General features: G+C 39.6%; 1 protein-coding gene across 1 annotated transcript; it reads right to left on the minus strand.

The window, feature by feature from the left end:
* Window positions 1-233: 233 nt before the first annotated feature.
* Window positions 234-9,907, minus strand: CCNJ (cyclin J). Its single transcript, XM_085325736.1, has 5 exons — window positions 9,700-9,907; window positions 7,777-7,987; window positions 5,042-5,341; window positions 4,788-4,947; window positions 234-3,363 (listed from the first exon to the last, which is right to left on the minus strand). Exons 1-5 carry the CDS (start codon window positions 9,766-9,768, stop codon window positions 2,952-2,954), a joined length of 1,152 nt encoding a protein of 383 aa, XP_085181862.1. The 5' UTR covers window positions 9,769-9,907; the 3' UTR covers window positions 234-2,951.
* Between the last annotated feature and the right edge of the window lie 6 nt (window positions 9,908-9,913).

Below are 9,913 nucleotides of genomic sequence, written 5' to 3' on the forward strand. Positions count from 1 at the left end.
TTTAGCATGTGCTGTGGGTGCAATTAGTTTGAAAACCCCTTCCTGCATAATTTCCTTCCTGTTTTGTTAACACTGTAAAGTTGGATCATTTGAGTTTATTACACTGTCACAGAATGGGTAGGGAGAGAAGAAAAAGGCCTTATGTTTTCAGCACCTCTACAGTGATGATGGGAGACAAATCAGGATCAAAAAACCAAAACAAAGCATAATACACACTGGAGACTTCTTACTCAAAACTATTTTATTTTTAAAAATAAGTTGAATGCATAGCACTCACAAAGATTCCATTGTTGTGGACATTTTACATTTAGGAGCACCATTCTTAAAATACACATTTTGGTTCTAATAGTAAGAACACAGTGTATTTTTTGATGTACACTGGTAAAGCTCTTTTAAATAATATATTGAAACTGTTCAGTGTACATTTTCTCCATAGTCATTATGAAGCTGTAGTGTCAGAAAACCCAGACTAAATAATAAATTAAAAAAAGCATGTAGTGGATCTTTTTACAGTTAACCTAAAGTCTTAAAACAGTAAAATAAAAATACCCTATTAAATGCAAATTTGCGGTATTAACTAACTGAATAATCCCCCTGCCCCTTATAATTCCAGTGTTAAGTATTAGTTTTTTTTATATATATATATATCAAATGCCTATGGGATAAATTTACTAATACTCCAAAAAAGAAAAGCCTATACTGCTGCATCACAAATAAAGATGACAAGTTAGCTGATAAGAAGATTTTACAGAAATGTTTGCTACAGGCAYCTGCTGTTATTTCAAGTCATGGTCTATTACAAGACTGTACATTCATAGCATCAGAGGTAGTTAGAGCACTGAAGACTTGGATATAGTATTGCAACAAAAGTAAACCTGCAGAAGAAAGTTTACCTCTTAAATGGGTAACAATTCTGAATAAAAAGCATGGCATCCTATGAGGTGGAAAGTCTCTACTTAACACTACTCTCAGACATGGAGAAATATTCATGAAGACATGGGGAGGGGAAAAAGAAAAACAGAACCTTGCATGTGAGAAAGTAAGAATTGACCACACTATGCCTATATCAAAGTTTATTCTCTAGCATAAAGCAGAGAGGGAGATCTCTCATTCACCCTCCTATCCCTTGATCCCTTTACTTGCACACACATGCTACAAAAACCCACAACAGAAATTGGGATTTATGCTAAGACAAAACAAGAGAAACAGGATTTCTTCTCCTCCAACATAAATAGGTTTTCATAGYATATTATCATTCAGCTTTAGAAAGAACAAGCATCTGTCCTCCCTCAATTCTGAATATTACAGGAAGTCCTCCTCTTCCATGATAAAGCCTTCACCTTAATATCATTAACAAATACCTTAATTACCTCTAATTTCAAAACATCTTTGTAACATTGACAATACTTCACTTTCATTAGATGGTACACGATTTTAAGTGCTGCCGCTAAGACAGGGAGAAGGAGGTGGTAAAAGAACAAACAAAACCAAGAGCAGTCTTAAGCCCACATCCTATAATGATATTTTAAGGTCACAGGAATCATGTCATTGATACAGCCTTCTGCATCCTACCATAGGAGTGAGGCAACTATCTTTTATATATATATATAAAAAAGAATATTTCTTCATTACTATCTTTACCACCATTTTCATCCAAGAGTTGGATGAGTGAAATTTTCTACCCTCAGACTATCCACTCCACAGGAGATAGTGTAGTTTCATAAATTTATGTAATTAGCACCTTAATTGTGATAAAGCAATTCACTCTGCAATACATTTTTGACCCACCCATTTAGAAGGGTAAATCTGCATTTTTTTCCTGGAATTCTCAAATAGCACAAAGAAGCAACTGCCCTGCTATTACCTGAGAATCTTCTTCCACTATAAGCCTGACACAGAATTGGATTTATATAAGCATTTAACTGTAAATTTTTTTGGTACAGTCTATACTGCTAGTAAAATCTGAGGATGTTTTCTGTTGGGTGTGTGTATGTGCACATGTACACAGAGGAATCACAGCCACTGCAGTAGTTATAGTACAGTAAAAGTTCAGCTGAAAGTTTCTCTTTTCTGCAATTACTCAATACCACACTGCTGGGCAGTAGTTCACATTTACATTCTGTGAACACTATTGTATCCCTTTGGTACTCTACATATAAATGCCCTGAAGAAAAGCCAGTCCACTTGTCCTATATTCTCTTCCCTCTCTACCCTCCTCCCTCATATTATATCCAATTAAGCATACAATCCAGCAGCACAGAGTAATGAGTAGAAAATTCCCTGAGTTAGTATGAAAGAGTTAACTTTAAACATAAAAAAGACCAGGGAGGAGAAAAGAAGGGAGAATATAGCGTCTATCCTGTGAGGTACAAAACTTTAAAGTAGCCAAAACACCAGTTAACTCAAATGCCTTAGTCTAAAGCACATATCCAACATGAGCTGAAAAAAAGGAGCAAGAGCATGGAGTTAGCCAATTAAGGTTTCTGTCTTCCTGTGGTCCCCACATACCTGGGGAAGTCTGGCATTCAATGGATTTTTAAGTAAATTTAAAGTAAGTGTTAATACTGTATGGTGGTATTACATAAATGTCTTCAAAATAATACTGCATATCTCCTTCATTAAAAGATAAGCCTGTAGTTAGTCCACAGCTGTTTCTGTATCGACCAGTATTTCAAAGGTGTGCACAGAGTATTCTGAGTGCCAGAGTAAGAACTTACTACTCCCAGATACATGCATTCTTTCTAGAGGATGTTCTGTGCGCTTATTCTTTGCGGTCCGTATTTGAGCTAAGGTACTGGTTGCCATTCCAGTTGCTTTTTCCTGGAAAGACACTATTTTTATTCAACTTGTTGTCCTTAAACTTACTTGAGGTTTAACAAAAAACAAAACAATTCGCCTCAACACAACTTCCCGCCCCAAACAAAACAAGCACAAAACTAAATTTGTACTTATCACCTCTCAAAGCAAGGAGTAATACAGGAATATCGTCCATTCACCTGGTAACTCCGGTTGTAGGAGACGCTTATACATGGCTTCACTTCTAGCGGAACAGCTAGTGACATAGCAGCACCAGTCTGTACATGGCCTCGAGCCTGAACACTAGACTGTAAGGCAGCAGGGCAAGTCTGAAGTGGGTAAGATGATGTATGATTAGCTGATATTATCTGTTGACAGTTTTGCTGCTGTGATGTCTGATGGTGATACTGTAATGAAGGCTGATGAGCCTGGAGATACTGTGGTATATGCTGTTGAACATTAGTCTGCTGGGGACTTGGAGCTGGGGTCTGAAATGCAGTATGTTGGGCAGACTGAGCATGTTGTCCTTTTTGCTTGTTTGCTTCCTTCACATCATTATCATGTGCACTAAAGCAAAATAAGAAGACAGAACAGATTAAAATGGATATTAAAATCATTTAAACTCGATTGAATTTTAAGAGGATTCTAACCAATGATGCAATTACCTGAGAGCTTCCAACACCTTTAAAAAGCCAATTAAAAAAGAAAACAGTTTTATCCTGCCCTTTAAACTCATCTAAGGTTTTAATATCTGTTTCTTTAGGGTACCTTTTTTTTTTTTTAAAAAAAAAAAATTCACTTCACTTTGTAGTAGTACTTAAATGCAGATATAAGCCAAGTATTTAAYAGTGGTATCTAAAAATACCAGTTCAGTAAAGTCTGCTAGGATACTTAAGTGCCAGCTTACCAGAACCTGAACTTTGCTTCTACCTCATTTAAATTGGGTAGCAGAATACAATGTTTTTAAAAGACATGATATCAAAGGACTTTTAAATAATCTCTACTATAATACTAAAAAAGATCATATGTATATTTATATATGATCGTGCTCTTGAGGAGTGGAAATGCACATAGGTTCTCTTTTTCTAGCCCACTCGATACTTAATTTTAAACGTTTTTWGCTCACCTTAATTCCAAGATTTGCACCTGTCTCAAGTATATTTAAACACGCTCTTTCTCTTGTTCTTATGCTGAGGTTATGCAAGTGCCACATACTCACTTCATCAGGCCTAAAATCAGCTAAGTAGTTTAGTACTGCRCATCTTCAAAAGATCACTGATCTTTTGAAGACAGGTGGGGCTCACCAGTTTTTCCTAAGAGGCTGTTAACTTACTATGGTGCATTGACAAATGACTGCAGGATTTCCCCCCTCCCCCCCCTTTGCACAGTCTTTCAGAGTGATACCGAAAAGACTTAAATAACAGCACTTTACTTTCACAACATATAGTGGAGAAATCAAAAGACCCTATCAAGGATAGTAATGTCATCCTCATAAAGGAGATATAATTACTATGTAGAGCTGTTCCTGCACTTCTCCAATGCCAAATGATATTGAGATCTGGGAAAGAGCAAACTTCTGTAGGAGGGAAGCAGTTACGATGGACATAAGTTTTGATCTTAAAGTTTGGGATAAGGGAACTGGTCTGTTCAGAGCATCACTTGAACTTCTAGCACATAGAGCTTTCAGAACAAATAAGAGTTCCCAAGCCTTCCATCTGCTTCACTATTACCTTCTTTATATGAACAGTCTACACAGACTATCTGAGCGTGCCAAAGGATGTCAGATCAGGTAAGATTTTTTTTTTTTTTTGAGGGGGGGGGAGAGCTAAACAGGGATTTCAGTTAGTTTGGATATTACCTAATATCTAAATATTTTTAGAATAGACAAATTGAACCTCAAGAAATACTGCTTTCAGTGTAAATATCAATTATGCATACTATCAGGTTGGAAAATGGAAAATTAAAAAAGCTATCAGTTATTATTAACTTACATTAATAGTCGTTCAATACATGGCACTAAGAAATCCCAGGAGTATGCAGTAAGATGATGTAGTCGAGTAGGCCATGTTGGTGAGAGACGCAAGATAATCCTTGAAGAAGCTACACATGCAGTAGCAACTAAAGAAGGGGCATAATTTAAAAATGCATGATCTAGAAAGAAGGAAAAGGGAAAAAAGATTCTTGTAAGTTGGGCAGTATTTGTCTCTGAGAACAAAGATGTCACTAACCGAAATATGTAACTCACCTTGCAGTGATACTTCCAGAAAGTAATCAGCATATTTTGCCATATATAACTTAGTCTTCTCTAAGCAAACCATTGGCCAGCCATCATGAAGATCAGTCTCGTGGACAGCAATAGAAAGATAATAGTCGATGAAATGAGCAGCAGTTGGGAGGCACAAATTCCACTGAAATGTTTCTAGCAACAACAACTCCATATGAAGTAAGTTCTGTTTGGTTAGTACCAGATTCATGTTAGTCATACAACCCAAGCTGTTCAACTGTTCAAGTTTGGGAACACTGTCTTCCTTTTCTTCAAATTTACCTTCAGGTGAACAGAAAGAGGAGGGGAGAAAAGGTTCAGCATGAGTGAACTATAAACAGACTGCATCTAATGTCTGTGTTGGCCATAATTCTACTACATCAAACAAGACTGAGACTTTCTTGGGGAAGCAAAGCTCAAACAGAAGATTTCCTCTGGGCCAAAAAGGGGGCTGTGCTATGAAGGGTTAGATTTCAGCAGCTAATGTCAAACATCACATGTTGTGGTGCGGTATTTCCTATTGGTTCTCTCACTCACGCACCAGAAACTAGCTGACAAGTGCAGAAATAAGCCAGGCTATACATGACATCACTGGTGCTGCAAACAGAAGTTCTTGTTACCAAACTATTGTAGAACATGTCACTATCATCAATGAAATACCACAGTGATGTGACTTGGGAGTACACAGCAATACAACATTTGGCCTTAATCCTGCCCTCCCTCCCTCTCCCTGGCTTATTACTCATTTTTTCAAGTTACTAGAGTATAACCAGATCTCTGTCCAATGCAGTTATCTTTAATGCTTTTTATGGTGGGTACATTTTTAGATTTGATAGCTGATAAGCTGCTCCAGCATTTCAAACAAGTACATATCAGCAATGTGCATCCAAAAACCCACACTACCATAAATGTAGTTTCAACTTTTAACACTGCTATAGCTTCAGGCTTTCCTGGACTTTAACTTGTCAGTCCTGTGTATGTTTAGCCTGAAGCAAAATTGTATGTGCAGAAAACCCATTAAGTAGGCAAACAAGTGTCTTATTTCCATAAAGTTGCCATATGGTTGTGCTATTCCAGTTTCATTGCAAATTCTTTCCATCTTACACTTGCTATTCAGTACTACACAGTATGTTGTGAATAAACATTTTTAGAGACCTTTGCAGGACTGAATCTACTGAGTATTTTATTTTTTTCAACAGTGGGTGGTACCTGCACAGGACTTGAGCAACACCAGGCCCCATCTGTTAGTTTGATTCCCAAACTCTAGTAATTACAGAAATACAAACTTAAGGAGCCATACAATCCTGTAAGAGATTATAGGAGTAAGAAGTCTCTTACTACTTTTATAACCTTATCATATGTACTACAGCTCAAGTTGTCCAGCCTGCTGTACTGCTGATTAAACTATTTGAACCACACAGGACAAAAGCTAAAACAGCATTTTGGTTTGTGCTTTCCAAACTACTCCCTCCACTCCTCCTCACCAGAGTGAGTACTCCAGGCTTTTATAAGCTCTACTTGCAGCTTGTTATGAAAGATGGAAGAAGCAATTAAAAAAAACAAACAAACAAAAAAAACTTTTCAGAACACAAAATTCATTTGAAAATCTGGCATTAGTTTAAAACCAATAAAGACATTTGCCCAAATGGATTGAACTGTTTTCTGAGGCACAGTTTTCATATTCAGGAGCCCCTTCCTTTGCCAAGAAAAGATTGCTGGCTGGTGGCATCCAGTTGAAGTTTACCCTCAGAAGAATCTGAAATAACCCTTTTCTTCTTTAGCTGTTTTGCTGAATAGCTATATTGGTAGAGAAAGGCAATGCAGTGAAAGGAAACAGTATACCAAAATAGTCAATATCTCTGCACTCTAGTTTTCTAGTTGAGAGGGCCTAGAGCTACAGTATCTTGGTTTAGAAAATGAAAACAGATTCAGACAAAGGGATCAGTAGAGTCTGAACCACTAGTTAGTTCTGTTGCTTGGACAAAGCTAGGGTATGGTTCAAGAACACGTGTCAGCAGTATCCCAACATACCGCAGCCGGATCTCTTTGGCAACTTCTAAAAGAGATCCTAAGTGTAAAGATACGGATACATACCGCAAGAATCTAGCTGAGGTCAGTATAAGCAGGGCAGTTCATAATGCATGTTTGTACTTAGTTCAGACTTCAGAGTACACAATGGTGTACTGTGTAATCAATGTACTTCATCTGTTACATTTTCTATGTGACAACACAGGCTTTATGTTAGCCTTAGCTTGCTTAAAGAACACTGTAACATATGCCATCTCAAGTATTCCAGAAGAGCGCAACATCATCAACAGGGTGCAGTATACTCTACATATAGCTTGTTTTGTTTCTACCTCTCTCACAGGTATGCTGATTTCCCCTCCTTTCTAGCATTTGGTGGAAAGAAAGGGAAATCTATTTTGAGATGTCCTTAAAAGGACAGCCTTTCTATTCCTACAATGTCCCTCTGAAAGTTCATCTTAGAATAATCTGTGCTTCTAAACATAAACATTGATTTTTTTAATCACAATTTGTTTTTTCTCCTCTCAGATGCCAACAAATGTCAAAACGAGTCTAAACAAAGAGTCTACCAACTGGGCCAGATTTATGTATGCTAATTGTCTTTCACAAGTAGTCCATCAAGATATTCCTTGTATTTGGCAATAGAGCCTGTATTGCTCTAGTTAATTAAAAATTTGGTGATGCATACTTACTTGCTAAAAGTAGACAGGAAAGAGCAACCACATGCAGCTGCTGAATAGATATGTCATAACGATCCATAAAGAGGTCCAACAGATACACAGCAAGATGTCGTGCAGCAGGACAGAGTCTGAAACGATTGCTCACAATGGCAATCAGATCTGCAAAGTATCTTCTTAGATGTAACTGGGGAGACTGGCCTTTGTACGAGGGCAGCTTCAGCTCCTAGATGGACAGCAGCATGCAACTTTATTACAACCATTGTTCAGCTTGAATTTCCATAAAACTAATACAGCTGTTATTCATAAGTCAATCACTGAAATTTCAAAGTTCTCCTCTCCCATCTGCTTTCGTGGTTTCAGCATCCCTTTTCACAAGGCATTTGCTGTCTTACAGAAGAGCTAGGAGTACAGTAATAATAGTATAATAATTTAAGATTTAACATAGTCTCACTGTGCATTCAGATAGAGTAATTTAATACTTTATCCTGTTACATTGCCTCTATTGCACCTCCCAGCAGGGAAGCAGCAGTGGTATGCAAGTACCCTTCGGTCACTTCAATGCAAAGTCCAATAGCTTAACTCAAATCCCTCCTGCTACAGCTTAATCTAGGCAATCAGACTTTGTACTGAAGTGTCTGCATGTTCCAATGCTGCCAATTCTCCTGCAGGTGCCTCCAGCAGGACAGTAACTACTAGCTGGAGGTAGCACCACTAGGAAGAAGCCAGGTGCGCGTGCATGCACACGCATGTGTAATCATTTGCTACACGAGTATTTCTAAACTCTGACTTAATCTGTCTGATCAGTGTTGCACTGGTGCTGACTGCAGTGTGCTCTCATGCATTTAGTTAAGTATATCCTCAACAACTCAGAGTAGAAGCTGGAAAGGATACCAAACCAAGACCTAAAAATCTCCCAACCTTTTGCTGTTTATAAACCTCACAGTCTCAGATTTGGGAGAAAACAAAACAAAACATCAAAAGCCCTACCAACAACATAGATGAGAGAAATCTCTGGCATTATCTGATCTGAATGTTAAATTTGGACTGGCAAAAAGAATGCTCTCCCAGCTCCTGCTTGCTAGCTCGTATCCCCTCAAGTGTGCAACAAAACTCAGAACAACAGGATAGCATTGCCGTCTTCTGTTATCATGAATAAACTTAAGAATTACAGTTGTGTAGTCCAGATTAAGTAGGATTTTGAGTATAAAAAGTTTCCATCACAGCAGCCTGTTCTGTGACATGAGGCTGGAGTGGTGAATCAGAATTTTCAAAGTTTCACGGTAAATTCAAAGTTCTGAAGTATGTTATTGAAGCGAAATAGAGAACAGAAATTACTTTTTCACAACACTGACTTAGTTTTAGCAACGGTAACTTTGATAGCATATATGTTATCTTGGTTTTCTCTTGTGTTCCAAAAAAAGCTGCTTTAGCAGTCATGCCTTAAAAAAAAAAATGCGATCCCATCCTCAAGTACTGTACACAGCCGAAGCACTTTCTAAGTTCAGTCGCCATGAATTAATTTACATCTCTGGGGATACGATGAGCTTCATTATCAAAACAKCCCCCAAACAGCAATTTTAGGTCAGGGTAGAAACAGCTTCGAAGTTACCTGAAGTTCAAAATTAGGCAATAATGCCTAACCCCCTCCCCCTTCTTTAATGCAACTAAGCACAGCTTAAAAAAAAAGAAAAAAAAAGTTTTTTTGCTTATTTACGCGCCCGAGCACCAGCACCAGCCGCCCCACGAGCGCTCTCGGCTGTCTGAGCCGGCGAGGGCGCCGCAGCCCCGGCCAACTGTCAAGGCGGCCGGACGGGGCGCGCCAGCGCGGCCGCGCCGCTGCTCGCTGCTCGCCGCCCGCGGGGCGAAGCGCCGGCCCCGGCCGGCCCCCGCCGCCCGCCCCGCCCGCCGCGCCGCGCCCGGGCCGGACCGGGCTACCTTGTAGCGCAGCGCTTGGTGGATGTCGGCCGCCAGCTGTCCTGTCCACCACTGCGCCTCCAGCTCCATGGGCGGCGGCGGCGGCCGCGGCCCGGCGGGACGGGACGGGACGGGACGGGAGGAAGCGGCGCTCGCGGGTGCGGCCGGCGCCCAATTATCCGCAATCAGCGGCGCCGCGGCCCCGCGCCGGGGCGCAACTGGGGCTCGTTACACC

This window comes from Rhea americana, unplaced genomic scaffold (genome assembly GCF_003343005.1).
Source record: "Rhea americana isolate MKP2758 unplaced genomic scaffold, rheAme1 scaffold_122, whole genome shotgun sequence".
In the NCBI taxonomy this organism is placed as follows: domain Eukaryota; kingdom Metazoa; phylum Chordata; class Aves; order Rheiformes; family Rheidae; genus Rhea; species Rhea americana.

Coding starts and splice junctions, on each gene's coding strand:
- CCNJ (XM_085325736.1), bottom strand. CDS start 9,768: ATGGAGCTGGAGGCGCAGTGGTGGACAGGACAGCTGGCGGCCGACATC. Junction 7,988..9,699: donor ACCAAGCGCTGCGCTACAAG/GTAGCCCGGTCC, acceptor CTGTCCATCTAG/GAGCTGAAGCTGCCCTCGTA. Junction 4,948..5,041: donor TCTGGAAGTATCACTGCAAG/GTGAGTTACATA, acceptor CCTTCTTTCTAG/ATCATGCATTTTTAAATTAT.